Genomic DNA, 25,867 nt, shown 5'->3' with positions numbered 1-25,867 from the left:
TGTGAGCCAGCTAGCTTTGAGAGCCAATGTAACTGGCCATGGCTAGGATCTTGTTAGCTCTCTTGCCAAAGAAGTTTGCCAGCTAACACTGCGAGTAGTGACAAGCTTCTTGCACCACCTAGTTCACAAGGATGACCATCACTGTGCTACTGTTTTTGACTTCCATCTCCACATATTGATAATTTGGACCTTTCAATAAATGGCTGGCAATAAAAGTAAGCTGAATAGCGTGAATTAATATACTAGGGCCAAAAAACAGCAGACTCAAATGATCAATGAGAATATTCCTATATATTTAACTATTTACTATGTTGGTCAATACAATCATACATCACAGCAGTCATAAATAATTCATCTGTTGTCCAGAGCTCATGTTAGATTCCAGATAGAAGCAAGACTTGAGCAACCTGTGAGACACCCAGAGCATCTGAATCCAGTCTAAGAAGCAGTTCTACGAAGGAGTCCGACGACATCAGCTAGTCTCTAATGACTCAACAGTATCTGGACTGGACTTATCACACCGACCGTGTCCATCTTAACGGCGGAAGCTAAGGCGTTGCCGTCTGATAGATGGCAGACAGCAACTGGGCTTTGGGTGTATTTAACAGGATGCAAAGTCATTCAGAAGGTAAAAAAGCGTGTGGCGTCATTGATTGTATATCCAGTGACACCAACTGAGGTATATTTCCTAAATATAAAGTGAATCAAAAAGTCTACACGAGGTGCCCGTGGAATACCATTCCATTCAGAGTATCATTCAAATTGCATAATTATGGCTTGAGTCATCCTCTATATTGTTGACTCATCCGAGGTGTAAAACAGATTTCACAACAAAACATGGACGTGAGGCAAAAGGACAGACTGCCAGCTTTTAATTAGAGGTTGTTTTGGGCCACAGGGGTGAGATGACGTTGAAGTGACGCAAAAGCAAACATTAAAACACATTTTAAAGTTATTCGAGGGCCACTGTCAAATTCCATATCAGCTAGTTGATACTGAGTCGTGGTTGAATACCAACTGTTGTCACTCACCGGACATCGTTTTGCTGCGGAGGCTTCTTCTGCCCGACCAGGTTCACCGTTCTCGCTTGGATAGGCTTTTCTTCTCTGAAACACATGAAGTTAGGAAAATGCTTTGAGCACTTGTTAACTTTTTAACAGAAGTTGCTAATGGAGGTCAACCATCGTCCTATCAAACATTACAGCACTGTGAACACTTCTTCTGTCATACGAATTAATAAAGTTAAATCTCAGCATAGTCCGGATGCTAGCTAGGATGCACTAGCTAGCTAGCTAGCACTAAAATGCCAGTATTTTGCCTTTCTACTCTCGTAAAACCTTGTGTTTCTTAGGTTGTTTTCTGTAGCTGGTTCTAGTTGTGTTCTTGCTCCTAATAAATTGTAGATTTCTTTTTTTAAGGCATAGAAACTTTTAGCTGTGTCAGTAGAGGTATTCTAAATCACCTGAGTTGGAAGGACATTGCTCTCACTCAATCAACTGAACCAAACCTAAAAAAAAGGAAACGCTCTGAACACGAGCCAGACTCGTAAGAAAAAGCTCATTTGGACTCACTGCAGTGTTGGAGATACCTTTAGGCCTACGACAACAATGACATGCTTTCAACATGTCCACTGACACGTTCACAGCGTGATTCAAAACCATCTCATCCATAAACATGAACAGTGACGGGCTCTGATCAGGCTGATCACAGAGGAAACTCAATAGAGAAATCCCTGCCACCGCCCACGCTGTCTAAAAAAGAAGACATGTCTTTTTTTATTGTCAGTACTGTGTGGAACCCTCTCATTATGAGACACTTCTTGCATGTTAGAAATGTGTGTTGGTTCCACACAGATTCTAACCATCTCCTGCTGTACTGACTGTTTAAAATTAGTGATTGAGGCCCTGCATATTTGACATCATTGGGTTACATTGGTTAAGTGATACCATCCTGACATGAAATTTAGGTTTGGGCTATTGCTGGAGTTTGGTGTTTGAGCACAAAATTAAAGGACCGCACTGACACGTTTGCAAGTTTTAACTGCAAATCAGTTTTACGCTACATTTTCAACTGTGCGTTACACCTTTTTAAAAACGTGGATGTGTTCTAACATTTCGTACGAATATCGAAAGCAACTTCTTAAACACGCTTAACATCAAGTCTGCTTTATTTTCTTTGTTAAAATAGTAAAACAGCTGAGGTGCAAACCTTTTAATTCTAATGTTACTTTTTCAAGATTGTCATGTTGTGTTGAAACAAATGGAGGCCCACTGATGTCTGAAAGCTGTGGAGAAAACCCATTCAGATATCTATCAGATGGTTTACACAGTGGTTAGCTGCATTGTTAAATCTGTGTGACTTGCATCTAATACATGTCATCCAACAGATTTGAATCAGCACCAACACTGACCCGTATCAATTCCGTGTTTCCATTAACGGTTGAATTCATTCACCATAGGCTGCTGTTACCTGGCCTCATGTGACCTTCCTTAAAAATGATGCCAATCACTTCCACAAGGGCATGTAATGTAAATTAGGGGAAAAAAAGACATCACAGATTATTAGTATCAGAAACTGTATCGGGAGGGAAAAAGTTGATCGCTGTGTCCCTAGTGGTTAATGGCCTAGAACCGGTAAAACCATCGGTCTGATCTATTAAGGTCACTGTGGAATATAAGACAGAGCCCAACTGATTTTCTGAGATGGTTCACAGCGGTGTGAAAACTTTACACGGTGACGTTCATACACACACTCACTTCATTTAGATATCAGATAACAACATTGATGTTATGAACTTCATATAATACATCATATGGAGATCGGCAAAGCGATGACAAGTATCACAATACACTGCATTGTACCTTCAAAGATGCAAGCATACGCACGAACACCACAAACCTACGTAACGTTTCTCATCTTCTCGCGCTCTAACAGTGGATACGCGCAGAAATATGCTAGCTCTCTTTAAGACAAAAACATGCAATGGATTCGAGAAGGCCGATGCAGACATGAAGCGAAAAACACCTCTGCTGATTTTCTTCCATCACTTGCGGTGCAGTGAAGACAGCTACTGTATCTTACCTGCTGAACTGTCAATAAGTTTGATCACTGGGGCTCGAGTGTACCGACGCTCACACCTCGAGCAGTCGTGACTCTTGTTCTATGTCTTGCAGGTGAATTCTTATGTTTGTAACACAGCGAGGGAATGCTGCCCATTGATCACTGATGCTCTGCTGTTTTGCTGTAGGGAGGAGCTTTACTGTACTATGTTCCTGTACTTAACTTTTGCATTTATGTAACAGGGACTTAAGCCTTTAAAAAGACAGAATATCGTTTATGAATCTGTCTGTCTGCACATGAAATTCGTATAATTTTTCCCGTTTACCCTTATGATAACTGTTGACAGGACGTCATTGTTTACCCACAATGTATTTACCATTACATCACCGTTGCTATGGCTATATACCTACAGGGAGGTTTGCATACGCGTACTGTGAACCCGTACGCTTTGACAGAAAGAAGACCGATGGTGAGCATGCCTCAAAAATGCTCGTTAGAGTAGTGTATTCTCTGCTTCCCTGCATTACAGCCCACACTACCCTACTGCTAGTACACTCACCATGCATGTATTAGTCAACCAGTGCAGCTTCTCAGTGCAGAATCCAATCGCACACACACACACACACACACACACTGCTCAGCTATGGCGCTCTCCATCCAGAGTGATTCAGTGATGAAAGGGGGGAAACAGCGCTGGAGCCAATATAGTTCAAGACATGTATGTGCTGACAGGCTGCCCTTATTTGCAGCCGCTACAGTGTTGGCATGGCTGAATCCAACGGCTTCTAGTACACGGATGAAAATGATGCATAGCCACTTAGAGCCGGAGCTATATATTGGACATTTCCTTCTTTAGATGCAATGAATCGATCTTCCGTTTCCAGTGCTGGGCTATCAGTCCGCACAGAGGGCTTAAAATAGAACAGGGGACGTAAGGCTTGAGGAGCGCCTCGCTTAGGTGGGTCGGTCTATCTTTTTTTTTTTCTATCTGCCCATCTATGCATGCAGCTCCACACAGAAAACGTAAGAAGAGGTTTCAACTTGATGCATTTTTTTCCGGGCAGCGGGGTTGGATGCGAGGTTCGTTTTCTGCGCCGATCATGGTGACAAATAAATCTGGAAGGAGAGTTTTGCCCATGCATGTATGGTGGTGGTATAGAGGAGGAGGAGGAGGAGGAGGAGGAGGTGGATGCACACAGTCAACATAAGCCACTCCTGATTCAAAAATGATATGACACAGGCGCCTTTTTCTCCCCCCTGTTATAGGCCTTACTGGTTCTATAACAGCCTGTGTGATGTCTGTTGCGAGAGCACTGGCCTACATACAGTGCATACGGCTGGGAAAGGCTCAACCGCACCCCAGAGCTGAGAACAGCAGCTGTTGAGATGGATGCTGCACAGATAAAAGCCAACAGGGAGGGCTTTTTTTTTTTTTTTTTTTACTTTACACTACTCTCAACGCCACGCTTCGGCAAGATTTTTTTGCAATTTCATGCAGCATCCATAAACGAAAAAAGATATCTCAAGTTAAGCCCAGACATTCCCCGCTTGACTCTGGCGTCGGCGTGAACGACAGTGTGGTCGTATCAGAGAGGCAAGTGCGGATGGGAAATTAGTTCTTGTGGAGAGGAGTGTGATGCCTGCTGACGATGATGGGGCTTGGTGACACACCCCTTCATCCTCCCACCAACCAACCTATGCTTTCCTCCCCTCCTCTCCTGAGCAACTTGCGCCTGACCCACCGCCACACTCACTGAGCCTCTCACGGGAGCAGCGAGAATCTGCAAAACTGGACGGGAACATGGTCCACACTGGCCCCTGCATGTTTTACTCCGGCACACAGCTGTAGCCTGTGAGGGCCTGTGACTAACTGAGAGAGTGAGTGAGTGATTTCTGTGTGGACTGACCTGCAGGATGTAGACACACACACACACACACACACACACACACACACACCAACATTACACACATGCATGCATGGTCAGATACAGTGGAGTGATTGCTGAAACATCCATAAGAGAGAGAATGGAGGTGGATGGACTTCTTCAGAACGTAAATAGCCCAGGCCCAGTCTCTCTCTCTCTCTCTCTCTCTCTCTCTCACACACACACACACACACACACACACTCTCACACACACACACACACACTCTCTCTACTCTCTCTCTCTTACTTTAACATGGCCTCCTCCTTCGCCTCTTCCTCCCGCTGCCGAGCCAGCACAGCCATGATGATCTTCCTCTCATCCTCCGTCAGATGGCTCAGGTCCGGCTCCGGGATGGCCGGGGCGACGGGTGGGCGCGGGCCGCCCCGAGGGCCCACCGAGGCGAACATCTTCCCCACCACCACCACCACCTTCCCTCCCTCTTCCCCCCCTCCCCTCCTCTCCTCTTCCTCCTCCTCCTCCTCCTCGCCTCGGTCGGGATCACGGATAGAAAACCCGCTGGCGGAGCCCACGGATCACGACATGGCCCACGGACAAAGCGGCGGTTGGAGCGACTGATGCGGAGTTCCCATGGCGGTGGCGGGGGGCACCCAGGGCGGCGGCGGCAGCGGCGGCGGCGGTGCTAGCTCCGGTAGTAGTAGCAGCGCTGACGGAGGTGGTGGTGGTGGTGGTGGTAGCGCTTCGGTTCCCGGTTGCCGTTTTTCAGCCTCTTCTTCTCCCTCTTGCTGCTCCGCTGTCTTCTCCCCCCACCCCCCTCCCACCGCCCGCCCGCCCGCCTCTGCCCTCCACCACCTCCGTTTTACGGGGAGCCCATATCTCCGGCGGTCGGTCGGGACGATGGCACACGGGAGGGGGATCTCGCTTCCTTCCTTCAGGCCGGGCAGAGAGGGGGGTCCCCTGGACGCGGCTCGGGTCTCCGCTCGGTCCGTCGGGCTGGCTGTGTGGCTGCGGGGCGAGGCGGCGACTTCTTGTTTTCCAGCGCCGCCGCTGATGCTGATGCTGCTGTCAGGGAGACGGAACCGTCAATGGGACCGCAGCCCCTCAAGCGCGTTCACTTCTCTCGCGGCGGGAGCGCGCAGCCCTCATTTGAGAATGGGGGGCTCCACTCACCGTTAAGATGCGCGCTCACGCCAGCCTGTAGCACACGCAGGAAATAAAGGGTTTCTTAAAGGTGCACTGTGGGTTTCATAAGACCTTTACAACTCATAGAATAACAACAGCTGTAGTATATAAATCCCATTAAATGTATTGTTAAATGAATGGATAATAATTTAGCCTGAACGACGCTTTCATGGTTTATTTCAAATGGCTTTTTTACAGAAATAAAACACCCTTAATATCTGCCAACACTACATGTTTACTGAAATCATATATTTTTTTTTAATTCCAGTACAATTTCAAGAACCCACATTTTGAGGATTGTTTCATAAAGGCCAAGGGGTTTTTAATCTGTGGATGGAAAAAAATCTTTAAATTCTTTAAATTCAGGCCCTTGAATTAGAAACTAAAGGATGGCTTTATTATATTAACATCTATTACTTAAAGGGACCTTTGAAACTTATATTTCAGCACTTAATTATTTTCATAGCCTACATTTTATTGTCACTTACTCTTTGTCTTATTATCTTTCTCTATTAAATCTTGTTTAACTCTGTTGTGCGATACTCTCTATTCTAGGAGCACCTTTAACTCCTTGGGGATCAATGAAGTATTTCTAATTCTGCTTATAGGTACGACTTCAGGGGTATACTGGGGCTTCATTTTAAAAGTGTTAATCACAAAATTAAAAAATGAATATCTAATAAGGGGGGTTTAATGGATGTTGCATGGGTTAAAAAGATGTAGAAGCTTTTGTTGTCCAAATAAAGCACAAACCATTACTGAATGTTCACCTTAAATGAAAGACTAAGGCCCTTTAAGATATTACATTACAATTTTCATTTTATTTTCCATCTTAAAAACCTCTTAAACCATGCAGGAAATCAATTAAAACGCCTTAATATATTGCAATTACTGTAAGTTAATTACATTCTCATTACATCATTAGTACGTATTTATGGCAGTAAGTAAGGGATCCAGTTGCATTGTGTATAGTGCAGTGTGGTACTTGAAGAATCATTTAATAGAAAAAGCAAAGACAAAAATACTCTGGAGTCTCTTTATCATACCCCAAACATTATTTCAATGTGTCAAGGACAATAGAGCACAAGTAGAATACAATGTATAACATAATTGCAACCAACAAAAATAGTAAATATTGCAGAATAGGAGAGTGTAAAGTGATACGACAATGGAAAATGTCTTTGAAAAAACTCCAAAATGTTACATGTACCTCTATAAATGAAGTGGGTCGAAATCAAGTGATGAATGCAAAGCTGTGTGTCAGAAAAAAATGAATGCAAGTCTAAGGAACCATGTTGTAGTGTTGTCTGAGACCCTTCACAGTGAGAGTGTGCACTCTCCTCCTCCTCCTCCTCTCTCCCACCAATGATTGCGTGTTAGAATGACGCGCATCCCCCTTTTTTTTCTCCTTCCTCCCACCCTCTCGCTCTCTCTCTCTCTCTCTCTCTTCTCCCTCCACTCCTTCCTCCTGTCCTTCCTCCTTATCCATCCTTCCAGCACATACACACACACACACACACACCCACTCAAACACAAACACACACACACGACTTCCTCACGCTGTAAAACAATCAGAGGGGAGCCTGAGGTTTGCTACATCGTCATGCACACATATGGCTATAGGGTGACATTTACAGTATGTCAGTGTACAACATTTTAATTATGGGCTGTGTGGTCTTGGGAGGGGTTCCTAAATGTTCCAACGCACTATTCAGATGCGTGCAAATCTGCCATAGCTCGGACGTGAAAATCACACAAACCATTGTGATTTTGAAATTGACAGCTAATGGGATCCTGTACCAAAATTAGACTCTGCCACATTTCTTTCTGGAACCCTCAGGGGACCCTCAGGGGATCCTACACGCTGTGTTGTAAATCAGCTGAGTCCAGGTCAGACAGCATCTGTGTGAGTTCATAGAGGAATGTCGAATCAGCTCCTAAGTCTCTGTTCGTATTTCAGAACCATGGTCAGCTCACTGGACAGTGTTACAGTGTGAGGGGAGAAGCAGAGAGCAGCAACTGAGAGCAGCAGTGAGAGCAAGTCTGGAGCCAGTAGCATTTCGGGAGAGCAGGCATGAAGAATAAAGACAACCCGGGCTTAGCGCGAACCCTTCATCACCACCACCATCATCATCATCATCGTCTAACAACACGCCCAAACCAACAAACAATATCCTGAACATTACTGCGGGCACATATGCAACAACGCATACTTGCTCAACAGCTCTGACTCAGCCTAAAGGAGGTTCCTATTTAGGGCAGCAGTCTTCAGGGAGCGAGCTGAATAGTTTACACATTCAACTACAACTTTCTCATTTCAGTAAGTTACTTTCTTGTGGATGTCTCACTTCCATGAGACAGCATAGAACCGTCCCCCTTCCAGGAATGCTGCAAAACCAGAAATGGCGAAGAAGACGGAAATGTCCACACTTGCCAAAATGATTGATAGACCATAATATAATGTCAATAGAATGTGATCTGTTTAAATGAGGTGTAGCATGGTTTTCTGTGAACAATATCAGGCCTGCTATTCAAAACCTGTAGTGCACTAAAAGGTATTTGAAAAGGGACCCGCAACTGTGAGTATTTACAGCAGATCTGAGAAGCATCCTCTGTGAGTGAATATGAGTAAACCTGTGGGGTCTGATAATGTCCATGGCCATGCACTACAAATGTGTGCCAGTCAGCTAGTTGATTTCATCACAGACTTTTTTGACAATTCAGTGTCACAGAACACTGTTCATGACAGACTTAACAAGCCTCATGTGTCTACCGCCCTGTGGCTCTTAGCCCCATTCTGATGGAGTCTTTCACGAAACTTGTTCCCCAGCATGTCAAAGGAGACATCCAGGTCTGTCTGGACCCTCACAGGTATACCGAATGTTTTTTGTTAGATTTTAGCTTAGCGTTCAATACAATCTCCCTATGAAACTGATGGGCTAACTAAGCCCTCTGGTCTTTGGTGGTCTCTCTCCATCTTGATATGGACTTCTTCACAAGCAGAGCCCACACAGTTTGGACTGACTTAATACTAGGGGTGGGCGGATCGATCCAAATATCAATAGTATCTATACCAAGGTGAGTATTGGTATCGGATCGATACTAGTGTGATGGGATCGATATTTTTGTTGTAGTTTCTCTTCTATAAGTTCAGCAAATCACTTGTATTTCTTCACAGAGTTTGTGTGAGTGCAGTGTCTCTCTCAGTCCTTAAGCGCAGCGCTCCTCTTCACCTCTCTCACTCCGCTCACTCAGGTTCACTGTAACTGTAACTCAAAAATATATACTTATATTTAGATATATAGCCTACCTTAAGAATATAATAACCCTTTTGTGTATCTGTTGAAGAAACATTAGTATTCCTATTTAGGCTACATGCAGATAGGTTATAGAGTTAATTATGTTAAATATAATTTTCTTATTTGGCTAAAATCTTTGTCCTGTGTTTTATCGTTATCATAATCATGGTCAACTAATTAAAGGCAAAAGTACAAAATCATTCCTTGATCAGGAAAATTCAAGTAAAAAGTATCAGTATCGGTATCGGCATCGGCAATACTGGCCCTGTACTTACTTGGTATCGGATCGATACCAAAATTTGCAGTATCGCCCACCCCTATACCACAGCCCGCCTTGGCTGTGTGTTAAGGCCCCTCCTGCTCACACAAACTTAAGAACACCAAATTCTTTACATATTTATGTATTATTGAAAAAGTTGTTCAGTTTTGTATGAAGTGTAATGGAACTACAAAAACCACTTACTCAACAACTTACTTTTTTTCTTTTTCTTTTCTTTTCTTTTTTTTTACCACTGGTTGCTTGCATTTAACGTTTAACTTTCAGTCCGATGTGCTTTGCTTTCTTTGTATTTGATTGGCATTGGTAAGATTTACCCTGTATATTTAAAAACAAACAAGACAAAAACAAACAAAAAAACAAAAAAACAGTGTCATGAAAATGGAACAAGTTAAGCATGCAATTACTGTATGTTTATCTCTGAAGATTTATTTGAAGAATAGATAGGTGGGCTCGCTATATTTTTTTTGCATTTATCATATCATAACAAAAGTTGAATGTAGTCTGCTGCATGTTATGTAGAGAAACAGGATTTTATTTTGAAAGTGTTCCAAACGGTTACTGTCATATCCCGGAAGTGCTGTTTCGTTCTCCTGAACTTTACGACGCTTACAGTCAATAAACGCGCTCAATATCTCCGGACGACAGCCAAAATAAAGCTGCATGCACACGGGACAACTCTCAGGGTATGTACAGTAGGTGCAGTAGGAATTTTCATATAACGAATAATTGAGCACATTGTTGAATTTCTCATGTAAGCCCTGGCTCGTTTCCTTTCTTGGCCGTCCGCGGTTTAGCAAGCCGGCCCACAGACATGTTAGCCGGAACCTGCCTGCCCCCCTTACGGTTCGGCTTTTTCTAATGCGCCTCGGCTCAAACACAACACAAGCTCACCGAGAGAGACAGCGAGTTTGATAACTAACAGCAGGCAGAGATATTAGCGTTTTTTATTAGTAATATCATTATTATCGAACATGTCCTGTGACTGCTCAACCCACTGGTTTAATATAACCTTAGTTAATATGACTGGAAGTTAAATTTTCATTCAAACAGCGTCAATAAATAACCAGAGATGAACTTGTTTTTCCGGGCACGTCGCACTTGCAGGTGTCAGGCTGTTCTGACAGAACACGTGACTCCACCCTCAAACTTTTCACTTTGATGAAGCTGCTTTAGAGTCAGTCAGTCTCACCCCCAGCAGCCCAGAGGACTGTGATGACAGACTGTGGAAATAAAAAACAAATCGGAGGTATGAGACAACTATTTCACCAGTTAGTAATGTATGATATTTTATAACGTTGTCTGGGTATTATACATGTACTGTACAGCAATATATGAGTACGGATGTTTGCTTGAGAAGTCCCGGGTCGGAACATCAACAGCGTCGCAGCTGGTTTGATTCTCAGGATGGTCCCTTGTTATTTGGATATTTAAATCAAGTTGCACTTAGTAATATTAGAGGAAGCGAGACACAACAAAAGAAGATTTATTACTTCTGATTTTCTCTGATGTTTCAGTTGATCAGCAAAAATAAAAACAATGAACGTGCCCACAGCTAATGGATGGAAAGTGTATATACAGAGCACATTCACACTACCTTAGACGATGTGTCAAAACACTGAAAGGGAAATACTACTAGAGATACGAGAGAGTAAAATGTCAAAATGCTAATTGAAATCCTACACACATTTTTTTTTTTATAAGAGATAAGAAAGATTTAAGGAAAAGATTCACATGGATGGAGATGAGTATGAAAGGTTCGGTCAGAGGCGGTTGAGAACGTAAAAATGTTCACACTGATCATAAACTAAAACAATTCGCAGACTGCTGCAAGGTGACCTGAGATGTTTCAGTTAAAGATACTCAGAGCTTTGACATTTATTTACAGTTTTTTTCTGGTGACCTGCCATTTTTCATGAAACTGAACTTGTTCTGCACCTAAAGTTTAATGAGACCTTATTTGAAAGTGTTTATGAGGAATCATGACGTTGGAGCAAACAGAGCCAGGAATGCAGGAAATTAAACCCGCATCCTTTATGTCACTTATAGCCACTTTAAAGCCAGTGTCTACATCTCGTCTCTCCACATTTCCCTCTCAGCTGATTGACATGTTGCCAGTGGTGGTGGTCCATGGAGGGGCGGGTCATATCCCGAAGGAGCGGTCAGAACTGTCCACCTCGGGGGTGACCTCGGCAGTCCGAGCAGGGTATGCTGTCCTCCGCGGGGGAGGCAGCAGCATGGACGCTGTGGTCGAGGCTGTGACCTATCTGGAGAACAACCCCGCCTTCAATGCAGGTTGCGTGAAAACACACACTGCTGTATGTGCAACGTAAAATCCCTGTTCTTACATGTGCTGCATCGTTCTTCCACTTGGACTGTTGATAAGGTGCCAGTGTAGTCATACACATATCCAAAGCTGCATATATGTCACGTTTTTTTTGTCCATGTATTTCTGTTTTATCTAACATCTTATATGTTCTGTATGTCTGTAACTTATCCTCAAACACTTCTCACCATATTTGTGAATGTTTTCATGGATTATCTGTTTTCCCTCTTTCATTTGTCTTTGACTAAGCTGGTTATGCCGTAATGTTTTTTTGTCCTTGAGAGTTTAGAGTTTTTTGCTTTATTAATAATACCCTCCATCTGCAGTACAATTATTTCTAGCCCGTTTACTTTTGCCCAAATATTGAATGGAGTTGCTGTTGGTTAGTTTTTCTGTTTTCTGTCATTGTGTCCAACACTTTGGTCCAACCCATAGCTGTTCCCAAACAGTGGAGAGGCGCCACTCACAAGGAAGAGCGCATGAGGATTTTCTGTTTACCCTGATCTTGTATTTCTTTTTGTCGGATATTGTGTTCACTTATTTGTAGTGTAACTGCCAGTGTACAGTATGTTTGCCTCTTGGCCAGGCCACTCTGAAAAATGCACCTGAATATGTCCTGGAGCAACTAAATGAAAAAGTTAGGAGTTTGTCCCCAGAGTCAAGACTCTAGTTTATTAATTCTCAAATCATATTTCAGGTTGCGGGTCAGTACTGAACGTGAAAGGAGATGTGGAGATGGATGCCTTTGTGATGGAGGGGAAAACACTGGGTAGTGGTGCCGTGTCTGCTGTACGCAATATAGCCAACCCTATCCAGCTAGCAAGACTGGTTATGGACAAGGTATGTGCATGTAAATATAGAATGGTCAACGCATAACAATGTACGCACACACAAAAAAGGATAAACACACTTTATGTGCAACCACAGGTTCTATATGTATACACTCCAGTGTTCAACAGAACAATCGATAGTGTAAAAGCTTTATGATGATTCTGCAACTACTACTACTGAAAGCATGACGCAACTATGATACTTAACATTCAGATGCAGTGGCATATATTGGTCTGTTCATGTTCTGCAAGATTTAAGAACATTATTTTTATTTAATTCAGATCTTTGTCTAAACTTTGCTAATGCTAACAGATTCTTTGCGGTCTGCAGTGCAATCATAAAGCAACAAAGAAGAACCTTTGTTTTGCAATCGAAGTTTGAAAAGTGACCTTAAAACACAGTCATTGCTCTCCAAGTACAACAAGGCTTTGTCATAGTTTATAGGTGTGTTTTTATTGATGTGAACTTTGATCGCTTTTTCAGACAAGTCACCTGTGTCTGACAGCAGAAGGTGCCAAACAGTTTGCCCGGTCCATGGGTGTCCCTGAGGTGCCCCAAGAGTCCCTCATCACTGAGTACTCCCGCATGCGGTGGAGGAAGAACCTGGCACCTGATGCCAACCCTGTGGAGTGCCAAATGTGAGACGCAACATTATTTAAAGCTTTGTTCCGAAAGAGCTGTGGTCCATTAGAAATGAGCTGTTGTTGTACTTCGCTCTGTAAGCAGCTTCTTCAGTCTCTCCAGACTGCAATTACTTATGAGGAGCAGCAATCAATCCTTTCACTGTCTCACCAGATCAGTTGGCCAAGGGGTGTTGAATCGGTGTTGCTGTCCGGAAATAAAATAGGATACACCTGGGGTATTTCTTCCACAAAACTCTTCTTGAAGCCTCTTCGTCTTCACATTTAGGCCGCTTGAAAATCACAGTGATGGCGGGTTTTTTTTTGGTTTCTGCGTTTGAAGAGGGAGGAGCGAGGATGGAGGAAAGCATAATAAACTGAATGAAGAGGCCAGACAATTTCTACACAACATAATTAAATACACTACGTCCTTGTCGCGGTGTTAACTCCTCATATCTCAGTTTCTCCTGATGAAGTAAAGATTTATTGGAGTTGTTAGAAATGAATTATGCAGCCACAGTAATTTGAGAAGCTTCTACGGATGTTTGGTCAAGTTTTTTCTTTGCTTTGACTCTGGGTCATCATTGTTACAGCTGCACTTTCCACTAAAGAGCAAGACGCATGCCTTTCTTAGACTACCAGCAGTGAGGAGCTGATACTCAAGATGAAGCTTTCTTTGTTGGAGTGTTCCTTAATCTGGCTTCAGCTTGGTATACCTGGGTAACCAGGTTACTGGTTATGCCTTTAGAATAAAATGAAGTCATCCAAACATGATTCTGCTGTCCCTGTGTGTTTTGTTGTGTAGGGGGAAGATGGGCACAGTTGGAGCAGTGGCAGTTGATAGCCAAGGCAACGTAGCCTGTGCGACTTCCACTGGTGGGATCCTGAACAAGATGGAGGGACGAGTGGGCGACACGCCCTGCATAGGTTAGTCATCACACACACAATAAAAAGACTAACAGCTACGGTGAATAATATTACATTTGTTACAATGCTGGGAAACCTTTTGTTCTGGCATACATGTGGATGCCACTTGACACTTACCACCCTTCCAAACACTACACCACCTCATGGCAGTGGCCTTCCACAGCAGGGCCGAGGAACATGACAACGAGTTTAAGGCACTGAACTAGACTTCAGGTTCCCCAGATTTTAATCTGAGCGAGCATCCATTATTCGTGCTGGAACAAGTCGGATCCACAGAGGCCACTTCATGAATTGGACTTGGCTCTGGGCCATCAAAGGTGTTCCATGGTGTCTGGCTCCAGGGCATTTGCAGTGAATCCTTTGTTTCTGGTGTGTTCCACAGATGCTCTGTTGGATTGGGATCTGGAGAATTTGAAGGGGGCCACTGCCATCGGGGAATGCCGTTTCCATGAGGGGGTGTACTCGGTCTGCAACAGTGTTTGAGTGGGTGGAGGGTATCAGGTGGCATCCGCATGAATGCCAGGACCCAAGGTTTCCCAGCAGAACATTCTAACTCTTATCTGCTCTTCACTATCATCTACCAGATGACTGTAGTTGTGTTTCCAAACATTTCAATTCTAGCAAAATAAAAATGCAGAGTAGACATTTTTTTCTTTTTTTTTTGAAGCGGTTTGAAACTAATAAACTAGGCTATGCCAGGAGCCGTTATACAGGGTTAGAAGAGGGCGAGAACCATTAACAAAACCAGCTGCCAACTTACAGTAGACCTCAAATAGAAAATGAAACAAAACTGGTTACCTTCGCCATCTATGAGGGAATGTGGGAATGAGACACAGCTTCATCTTCCTCTCTCAAAGAAACAGCTTATCAGTCATGTGATCCAAATGTTTATAATGTCAACTTACTGGCGTAAGGGTCATTCAGATTTTTATTAATTGTGGGGGGGAACTTGAGGAAGCTTCCGAATGATCCTGTTTAGAATGTGATATTTCAAAATGACTCTTAAAAACACATGGAAACACAGCATCTGAGCTCTACGTTTTACAATGCAGAAAAAAGGTTGCATCTTGTCAAATGCTTTTGGAATCTGGTCAAAAGGTCTTCCAGCAGACAACCAGTGTAATACCAACAGATATTCATTATGTCAGAGCCACAACGCTGACTGACTTATACCAATAACCCTAATGTTGCATGAGTAATATGTTATTTGAGAAGATAAGTATAGATTGGTGTGGCGGGAGCTGAATCATCAATACAGTTATACTACTGAGCTTTAGTAAACAACAGCAAGCGAGTTTTGGCCGCTTCAGCCCTGTCTAATCTGTCACTATCAGTAAATGAGTGATTAGACTGTCATGAGTCAGTGGCCAAGTCACAGCCTCACTCTCTGAAACAGACGTCTGGCTTTAACAACAGAGGCTATCTGTTTAAGATAAAAAACGAACACACAAACTCACAGATGATTTGAACCAAAATGTCTATATGACTGGGAACCTGCTATGGTCACTGTCTGTTAATCATAGCTTGTATGCTGTTAAAGTCCAGAGTGCTTTAACTGCTGCTCCTCTTCCGTAGTAATGCTGTCAGAATGGAAAATTAGAATATTCTGACACGACTGAATCATAGCTTTGATAAGTGATTAATTAGGTGTCAAAGTTTGCTTAAATTGCTACAGATTATTTCAAAAATAATGGAAAAGAGTTAAAGCATTGCTGTCCCCTCTAGTGAAATGGATGTGTAACTGCATCCTAAAACCAACTGCTGCTTTTTAATCCTTTGCACTCACAGCTTTGTTATGAAACTATTGAAAATGCATCTTTACTGAATTTCTATTCTCCCCATTTACCACAGTGTGTTTCAATCTGTAGTATTTTCAAAGCCTTTTTCATTTTGTCAGTGCCTTTGAAATTCTGTGTGTGTGTGTGTGTGTGTGTGTGTGTGTGTGTGTGTGTGTGTGTCAGGGTGTGGAGGTTACGCTGACAACATGGTGGGAGCAGTCTCAACTACAGGCCACGGAGAAGCCATCATGAAGGTTGTTCTAGCCAAACACATCCTGTACCAAATGGAGCAAGGTAACACACACATGCACACACATGCGCGCGCTCACACACAATTGTTACACAAAATGCATGCACAGTGGGGTAGTTTAGTTAAATTAGATTTCTAAAGGCAGTTATAATAATGAGAGTTAGGAGCAGGATAATCAGATAGCAGGATAAAGCTAAGTTCACACTGCAGGAATTAAACCCTGATTTTCCACTTGCCAACAGATTTTGGAGATCACTCACAAAAGATTAGAGGCTGGCTGGTGAGCGAGTGAACAGTACAACGATCTCACGACTTTGAATGTCATGTAGTGTAACCAAGGCACACTCAGCCGATATCACCTCTCCCCCAGAGACAGTTATTATTAGAATTATAGTATTAAATAATATGAACCCGAATTAATTCATGGATCACTGTACATCAAATGCAAGTAATGATAACTTGCGCAAATGGCTGCATCCTCTCTTTTAACCGGAACTGGTGCTTGCCATGGTAACAGGGCGCTATTGCTCTGTCTTGAGGGGTTTTCACATCGCTGTGCGGTAACCACTGACTTTGCTTGACATTCTCTCTGAGTGGACGGAGCAGGGTAGCCGCCAGTCATCAGCCACGATCGGAGCCTTTACTTCAGTGTTTTTTGGACTACATGTCTTGTCCTTTCTGTTCGCAGGTCAGTCAGTAGAGGCAGCCAGTGATTTAGGCCTGGCCTGCATGAAGTTCAGAGCGGCTGGGCTGGGTGGGGTGATCACAGTGGACCCTCAGGGACACTGGGCAGCTCGCTTCTCCAGCCGGCAGATGGCATGGGCTGCAGCCCAGAAGGATACCCTGCACTACGGCCTGTACGAAGGGGAAAATTTCACCCAGAGCATTGATGTTCAACACTGACAGAAAGTACAAACAATAAAATGTTCTTATTTTTTTTTTTTTTTTGTCTGACATTTTGCACAAATGGGACAAAACCATACTCTACAAGAATAATAAAAGTACTTAATACTAACACAAATGATAGTATACGATGCAAAGAGAGAGGTGTGAGCACACAATCTGTGATTTGAAGAAACACAGAGGAAGGCTCCACTGATTATCCCCATTACAACCCTTCATGAAATTACCACCAGCATGCAGGCAGCTTTTTCCCCTGCTCCCCCTGAAATAGACCCTGACAGGACTGTAGAGACCACATCTGGAAATCTAGCAGCATCTGCAGCAGGAGCTCACTGACCTCCAACCTGGAGATGTGTTGTGATGAACTCATCATCAAACAACAATATGACACAAAAGTGGATGGAAAAAAAAATAAATGAAAAAAATGTTTTATCAACATCAGACATGTTTTTAGCCCCCAGCTAGATAATGTCTTTTATGGAACTGTCTTTCTCACCAGAGTTTAAATTCATTAAAATACAGTGTTGTAATAAAAGTACGTAAAAGTCATACTCTGACTGCCAGTGAAATAAATGAATGGAGCCGCAAAGTGTAGTGAAATACCTCACAAATGTACCTAAACACAATACTTGAGTAAATGTAAAAATATTTAATTATGTTTATTAAAAATAAATAAAATCCACGTGGGCTACAAAATGTATGCACAACTCCTTTACATCTTAAACAACAAGTGGAAGCTCAGACATCCATCTGCAGCAGTCCCCCAAGTCATTAAACTAATTCAAGCTTTAAATGTGTTCATTTTGGATGATTGAGGACATTTGGTAGATGACATAGTTATATTTCAGATTTTAAACTTTCACAGCAAAATTATTATTTTTTGTATTAACTTCAAAAGCAATGATTCGGAAATTGATTAGACTTGAGCTTTTCTTTTTTTAACACGGCCAGTATTTTTAAAACAAATTAAACAGCAATATTTTTGTGTAAGTTTGATTTTTAAATGACCTTTTGTCAGAAATATGCGTTGTTTGAGAAGTTGGAGTAATAAATGGAAAATCATGTGATCATATTTCTTATTCATCATTTAGTTGTGTAATTACATTTGTATTATTTCATAGATGATGAGGATTTGCACCTCGGTGTTGTCACAGAATCCGGGGCTGTGTCCGAAATCACTAATTTATTCCCCACTCCCCAGTCACTACATAGGGACTCCGACATAGTGGACTACACAGGGAGCTCATCTGCAGAAGGAGAAACACACTTACGGACACTACCTCCATGCGTTCGTCCGCAGCACAATGCATGATGGTAAATATTGCTTGGTTAGTGACCATCGGTTGCACACTACTTTTCATTGTGGGATACTTTGAGTGCACTATATAGGGTATAATATTTCCCACTAGATATTCAGACAGCACTACAAAATGGTGTAGTCACTATGTCATGCACTATATAGGGAGTAGTGAGTGATTTCAGACACAGCCCGTTTGATTTTTCTGCAGCAGCGATGCTGTGTTACCGAGCCAGAGCCAGTATTTGTTAGGTGCTGCTGATCGGATGATGGTTGTCAATGCTGAAGCTTTGTGTTATGAAAACAGTGATTATCGACAATAAATGCCTTTAATCTTTTAACACTGTGGGCTTCATGCTTCATTTAACCAGAAAGGCTGTGTGCAGAGGTGAACTGATGTGTTAAGAAGCTCTGACTGTATGTTGCCCTTTGGATCCACTAGGTGGGGCTGTTGTACAAATCAACTCTGAAACACTCCTCACACAATGTCAGAACTTCTGTTTCGGAAATGATCTCTCTGTCAAACCCTGAGCCACTTTGTTTTTTAAGTTTGTATTTAAAAAGACTTGATAGAGATTTATAATAACTTCCCTGGCAAAAGTCCAAAGTCGTCTTGGATGGGAGCAGACGTCTCTCTCCAACAGACGAGTTTGCAACTTGTCATTTTAGCCTACTTGTGCATCACTATTTTTGACTTGTCTTAGACTTGAGATTACAATCACAATAACTTCCCTGCATTGTCATTGGACACTTGTGACCTCCATGTCAGGAGGCAGTGCAGTATGTGATCAGATTCATCTTTTCAGTGCAGTGTTATAAATAAACTCTGGGTGCTGAGGAGGTGAGAATCAGCTGCTATTTTTATTTTTTTCCCCCCTTTGGCTAGATTCCCACAGCACGCCTATACTGCTGACAGACGTCAGGATGCTTTTGTCCCCTGGTTTTTGGAAAGACGGGAGACATCGACAATGGCAACAGAAATAAAAACAACAGGGATGATCTACATAAGAGTGAGATTTAATAAGAATGCAGGCAAACCTGACACTTCATTGCAATAAAAGAAAGAGTAAGGCTAATTCTCACCTTCAGAGTCATGCATAATAGAGCGCATGCATAGCTGGAGAGGCAGGAGATGGAAGTAACAGGAAGGAGGATGAGGCCAATGAGAAAAGGCAGCGGTGTAAAACCATTTCTTTACAGTAAATGTTATTACTGCATGAAGTGGCTCTGAGCTTGTATACCTGAGGCGAACAGAGTCTCTAAATCACCTTCCTGATGCTGCTGTGGCTCTACATGAGTGAACAATGAAAGGGAAAAGCTGGGCTCAACTTTATATTCCCTCTGACTCAAGTTCCTGCAGTTTGTGAGTCTTTTTCTACAAAAGCATTTTCATTTCTTTTACTCCACCGCTGTTATTTTAAAGGGTCAATTCACCCACTTTACAAAAACATGGAGAAGACCCCCTCCGTAGTCCTTGACCTAAAAGTATCAAAACATGCAGATAGTTCTGGTTTATTTCCCTCAGGTTTTAAGATACCGCTGCCATAATAAACGTCAGAAAGGCTACTTCAACTGACCGTCCCCAGTTTCTCCAGTTCGTCAATAGGAATCTGTATTCTGTCATCGATTCTCTGCTACTTCACCGGATCAGTGAAATCTGACCTACAGTTTCCTCTCCTCCCTCCCTTTGTCTCCTCTCTGCCGTGTTTGCATTTCTCGTGTATACGAAACACACGTACACTTAGATGTGCCAACACATGCCGCCCTCAGCTCCCATGGTCTTCCTTCAGTAATGTACACTGTATGTATAAACTGTTTCTCTTGCACGGTCTTTTATTTAGATTGAAGTTTTTTTCTTTTCACGTTGAAAAGGTTTGAAACGGACAGGCCTTCTGACTGTCATTGCCATCCCAAGACCCACACAGCTACAGTATATGTGGCTGAAAACAGAAATGACATGGACAGCCTAGAGGTAAAAATGAAATAATATAAACCCAGAATGTGAAATTGAACGAACCCCTCATTGATTTTCATGCACATAAGCACATATTGAATTTGATGCCAGCAACGTGTTCTACACAAGTCGACACAGGCGCAACAAAAGACTGGACAAGTTGTAGGTCGCTCCAAAAGCACCTGTTTGGAACGTTTCCCAGGTAAACAGGATCATTGGTAACGATCAAGACATGATTATATGAAGGACATTACTATGCGGGCTCAGAAACACAGTCCGCTTGCAGCTTTTATTTACATTTCACACAGCTGCTTGTCATACGATGGTATGATGGTGATTTCCTGTTTTGCTCTATGATGTGATCAAGCTGTACACTGGTATTGTGTCTTACAGTAAAATGTGAGTGGGATATCCTCTATAGGTCACTCCCTCCCACCACTGCTTTGAGTGTCAACTCTCTTACCTAATCCCCACATCCTTCTGGTGCTTGGAGTATAAACACTTACTCCTTCAACCTGGACATATTTTATCTGCATTCTGATCCTGACACCAGTAGCTTCTGCTCAGGTTTGTGTCCTAAACAAAGCAGTAATGAGGGTGGTGGAAAAAGCAAGCAGCGCCGACGAGTACTGCAATTTCAGGTTGAAATGCGTGAGATACGTGTGTGTGTGTGAGTGTGTGTGTAATTGCCTGTGATATGCAGTATCTGTCGAGGGAAGCAGTTTGACCCTTCATCCTTCACAGCGAGGAAATGTTTGTGAAGTGAGGACATTTGGGCTGACTCTCCCTTCTTCAAGGGGCCAGTTCAGGGTTAGGATTTGGGCTTGCCCAGGGTTACCCAGACAGCACACAGTGCAGGGACAAAGGCTCTCCCACCCTGAAGGCTAAAAAGTGGGCCATGGCAAGTGTCACATGGGACAACTCGGCCTGTGTTTACTTACATTAGACGCAACAGTGTATTTTGTGCGACCTCATTGTGTCACTGTCACTGCACATATTTGAGGAATAACCTTGTCTCTGGTAAATGTGTATATAGGCAGTATAGTACACCAAAAGTCAAAATAAAGCCTGGCTGAGTGAAGAAATACTCGGACGCCAGAGCCTGCGTGAACATCACATGCCTACCTCAATACACATTCATCTGACGCCACATGATTAATCTTGTTTTACAAACATTATTAGATTAAATGTAGGACTAAATAGCAGGTTAAACTGGCAAGTGTCTTCTTTAGAGTGTGATTTGAGAATGTGTTTTCAATTGAAGCTCCTCGAAAGTGCAGCAAAAACGCGTGCCCCCTTTACATAACCAACGCTGCCAGCCGGGGAATATGTATGCACATAAAAGGAGACGTTGCTATTGAAGCATTCTCAGCTGATCCGCACGGAATGAAAAGGACATCAGCATACAGTTGACCTCTCAACAGTCAGCAGTGTGGAGGTTGATGCAGCCTCTGCAAGGTGAGATAAGGCCCCCGCTATCCTCTCGTCACTGCCGGGTATCTTATCTCTCAGTTCTGTTCAGGCCCAGTGGGAGAGACCAGTGTTTCAGTTTTTCATTTTGTTTTTTTTGTTTTTTTTTTATTCTATTAGTTTGTGTCCAAACAAAGGGGTAATGTGGGTTGGCAAATGCATAGATTTCTTTGTAGGAGCTACTGTAGATTTCATGTCCTCACGTGTACATACAGTAAAACAAAAACATTGTAGGCTGAACTGTGTGAAGATTTAAGGTTAAACTAGAGAGTAGACAGTCTTAAAATATCTGAGTATTGTCTTTCTCTGTCTAATGTGTTGCCTCTGAGTCTGCAAGGTGAGAAGTGGAGCCAGTTCTGATGCGGACAACATGATACCGGAAACAGTGTAGTTAATTTCACAATAAGAGCATTTAACGTACTGTAAAATGACACCAAGTCATATTTATCAAAGGTTAGGGGAATGTTCGACTTTAATAATCGTGTTAAAGTCAGCCTATGAATACTCTCTGTGTGCTGTATTTTACATATGTTGCTTTTTATTCCGAAAGGAATGGCCGGAAACGGATTGTTGTGGTGGCTCACGATTCTGGCTTAACTCGACACCGGTCATTGAAAATAAGGGCCGGACTCCGTCCACTTTTTGCTTCCTACAAAAAACCGTCCCGAGTTAACAGCGTTCAGTCTCAGCTGGGGGGCCAGAGGGAAGAAGACTCCAGAGACTGAAAGGAAAATGAAGAGGAGCGACATCTTCCGATTTCCTGAACTTTTAAAACACTGCTAGTCATCACCAAGTTCACCCCCCCCTACACCTCCACCCCCTCCCACTCCACTGGAGTCACTGAGGACAAGTGGCCGGCATCTGCAGAAGACTGCATTCATTTTGACTCACACCAGACTTTTTTAGACATTTATGTCACTGTTTGTCAAAGTCCACCAGGAGTGACCGCATTTGAAATCATCCTAACAACGACGTCGCGTAGAGAGACGAGGCTGCTCCGCTTGTCTACAACTGCTGTCCACCGGGACGAGCTGACGGTGAGTTCACTTACCTCCGGACTGGTTCGCACGGGGCTTTACTGTGATGCCAGACTCCGTTCAGAAAACCATGGATTTTGAGTTGACATAGCTTTTTTTAGCACACTTGCGTACATTGTATGGAAACATTCCAAATATCACACGCATAACAATACAGCACTCATGAATTGGGCATGGAATTAAAATAAAATGTTGTGCCAATGTCGACAAAAAACTTTTTTGGAGCAGTAGTGAGGCCAATGGGTGAAATATAAAGAAGCCGAATTTGGTTTTAGACACACTAGAATATTAAAATGCCCTTACTTGGTTTTCATCTAGATTACAACCATGCGCATAATCGAAAGAAATCTAAATTGATAGATTTTTGTTATGTGTTTTGTCAGAGCAGGACAGGACCGAGCGTATCCCCGTCAGCTCCTGCGTTTCACACCAGCGGAGGAGCTCGGAATGGGGTGCTTTAATTAACTGTGATGCCTGTCAAAAGTGTACTTCAGAATATAGAATAGCTTGCTGAAGAACAAAATGAAGTGGTCACTCCAAATACATTTCTCATGGTGTGGGCGTACAGCACGTTTTAGCGTGTTAAAAAGAAAATTTTTTTCCCAAAAATACCTTGAACAAATGCATGTCATGAAATCAAACTTCCAGTACATTGTACTGTGTGGTAATATACTGTAACATCCTACTGTAAACAGGATGCTGCACTCATTTTTCCATGAAAAGCCATTTTGAACTAGAGTAATCAGATCACACTGAGCTGTTTTTGAGAAAACAGTCTGGTTATTATGTTTTTAAAAGAAAGGAGATTTTCATTGTGATTAATCATGGAGGGAAAAGTACACTCATATAGACTATTGTCTCTAATTTATACATCACATGGTTCTGAATTGCACAGTCACACAATTTTTGATTCCAAGTAGGCTATTTCCAAAAATAATGTGAAGTCATTATATCTTACATTAATAGAATGTGTCTTGATATTTGAGAAATAAGTAGATTAGTAAGAGATGTGTAGGGGGGTTAACTATTTGAACTTGGTGCGTTAAAGGTTAGGGTCCCCTATAGGGTAATATATTAATAAGATTTAAACCAGTGGATAGGAGCTTCAAAGGTTCAAGGAACGCTTTGTAATGAATTTTATTTCATATTGCCGGTTGTTCATCTTTTGATAATCACCAACTGGAGGTCATACGTAGTTCATTCAGTCATCACGTACCACTAGATCACTGAACGGTTCAATCCTAAAAGTACATTTAAAGTAGTTAATCATTAATCTGCATGGGCTGCATATGAAAGTGACCCTCTCAGCCCTGTCCATTCATCCGACTCTTTCCTCCCTTGGGATGGCAGTCGGTTCAGTTCCCAGGCAGAATGAATGTGTGGAAGACTGAGGGAAAAGCTTTCACAGTGAGTAATGTGTAAGTATCATTCCAGCGGTGCAACGCTGAACTTAAAATCATTTTCTTAAAAAATCCTTACATCAGTTTCATTGGGCATTAATTAGAAATTGCTAGTATTTGAAAATTCAATCAAAATGCTGTGAGGTGCACTTCCTGTAGAAAATAGCTCAAAATGCGATTTATATATCATATTTCAGTCTCTTTCCCTACCTTAACTATCCACTATCCTGTATAACCTATGAGTAGTCCAATGTGCTAATGTACGTGCTTTTCTCTTCTCACTATTCATAAAAAGGTAGTTGTGAGAGTCAGTGAAAAGTGTTAGTATGTAGCAGCAGAGCCAATGATCTACTCGGGGCACTGGGATGATTGTGACATCAGTTTGTTAACCAGTAAGTTGAATAACAGTTTCCCAACACCTTGTCATAGTCTTTCCATTGCATTCCAGTGCAGCATCTTCCCTAGTTATTTACAGTACACTGAATATGTGCTGTTGCTGTAATGGTTACACAGGAAGTCCTTTAGTTAGCTGAATGCAGTTTATGTCCCTGTGTGTATGTGTGTGTGTGTGTATGTGTGTGTGTGTGTGTGTGTGTGTGTGTGTGTGTGTGAGCTGGCTTGTTTGTGTTGATCCAGGCCTCTTGGCTCTTTGTGTTTGAGGAGGGGTCTCCGGCCTCGCAGGGCTGACCTCAGGGTTGCCATGGAGATGGCAGGAGTGACTTCCTGAATTCTCGGGCCCATCCCGCAATACGTTATAGCGCAGGGATCTGGAGTCGAACTCAAAAAAGGGAGTGGAACAAAAAGGGTGGAAAGCGAGGACAATTCTATTTTAATGGGATTGTTCATTACATACCAATGTAGACATGCTGTACAATAAAAGCAGTAAATTAAAGACATTGAAGGCGTTGCAGTAAAGCTAATATGAATTCAGGTTGAAGCAAGGAGAGATCAGACACCAACACAATGCAACTTTGAAGACATGTGAATGAGAAATCCTGTCAGACTATAACATACAGTCACTTTTATCCTTTAGCCATGTTAATGTAATGAGATAGCTTGATTATGCATCTTCCATACATCTATATGCATACAATTAAGTTAAAAGCATCTAAATAATCATACCGTGAGTGGAGTAGCATGTAAAGTAATTAGGTTGGTTCTTGCTCTTTGTCACCAGTGGTAGACTTTACACATTAGAAAAAACTCTGGATGGTAACTGAAAACTATGGGAAAACAAGAATAGGCTACTTAAAACAGGGCAAGTTAAAGATATAATATATAACATTTCTGACTTGAATGTCTAAAAATGACCTGACCTTTGTTATTTATTGTGGAGGTGTGGTACTTCCATTATCCCAAATGTTCCCATGTA

General features: G+C 42.5%; 2 protein-coding genes across 12 annotated transcripts in view; one reads left to right on the top strand and one right to left on the bottom strand.

Moving 5' to 3' along the window:
• The window catches only part of rims1a (regulating synaptic membrane exocytosis 1a), an 88,794-nt gene extending 83,043 nt beyond the window's left edge, over positions 1-5,751 (bottom strand). For all 10 annotated transcript variants that reach the window (XM_030442824.1, XM_030442825.1, XM_030442828.1 and 7 more), the window contains exons 1-2: positions 5,233-5,751; positions 1,032-1,106 (exon numbers count right to left, since the gene is read on the bottom strand). In XM_030442824.1, coding sequence (XP_030298684.1) covers positions 1,032-1,106; positions 5,233-5,393 — 236 coding nt within the window. In that variant the 5' untranslated portion in view covers positions 5,394-5,751. The remainder of the gene's footprint in view (positions 1-1,031; positions 1,107-5,232) is intronic.
• A 4,490-nt stretch (positions 5,752-10,241) lies between these two features.
• asrgl1 (asparaginase and isoaspartyl peptidase 1) lies at positions 10,242-18,975 on the top strand. Of its 2 annotated transcripts, XM_030440858.1 has the most exons (8): positions 10,255-10,388; positions 10,810-10,951; positions 11,802-11,997; positions 12,726-12,868; positions 13,343-13,497; positions 14,285-14,406; positions 16,368-16,478; positions 17,123-18,975. In XM_030440858.1, exons 3-8 carry the CDS (start codon positions 11,811-11,813, stop codon positions 17,335-17,337), a joined length of 933 nt encoding a protein of 310 aa, XP_030296718.1. In that variant the 5' UTR covers positions 10,255-10,388; positions 10,810-10,951; positions 11,802-11,810; the 3' UTR covers positions 17,338-18,975. The 2 variants fall into 2 exon arrangements, with proteins under 2 accessions (XP_030296719.1, XP_030296718.1); XM_030440859.1 differs by lacking the exon at positions 10,810-10,951 and having other exon boundaries at positions 10,242-10,388.
• The last annotated feature ends 6,892 nt before the right edge of the window (positions 18,976-25,867 follow it).

Source organism: Sparus aurata, chromosome 15, assembly GCF_900880675.1.
Source record: "Sparus aurata chromosome 15, fSpaAur1.1, whole genome shotgun sequence".
NCBI lineage: Eukaryota > Metazoa > Chordata > Actinopteri > Spariformes > Sparidae > Sparus > Sparus aurata.
The sequence above is the reverse complement of the archived record's forward strand: the minus strand, read 5'-3'. Positions and strand labels throughout refer to the sequence as shown.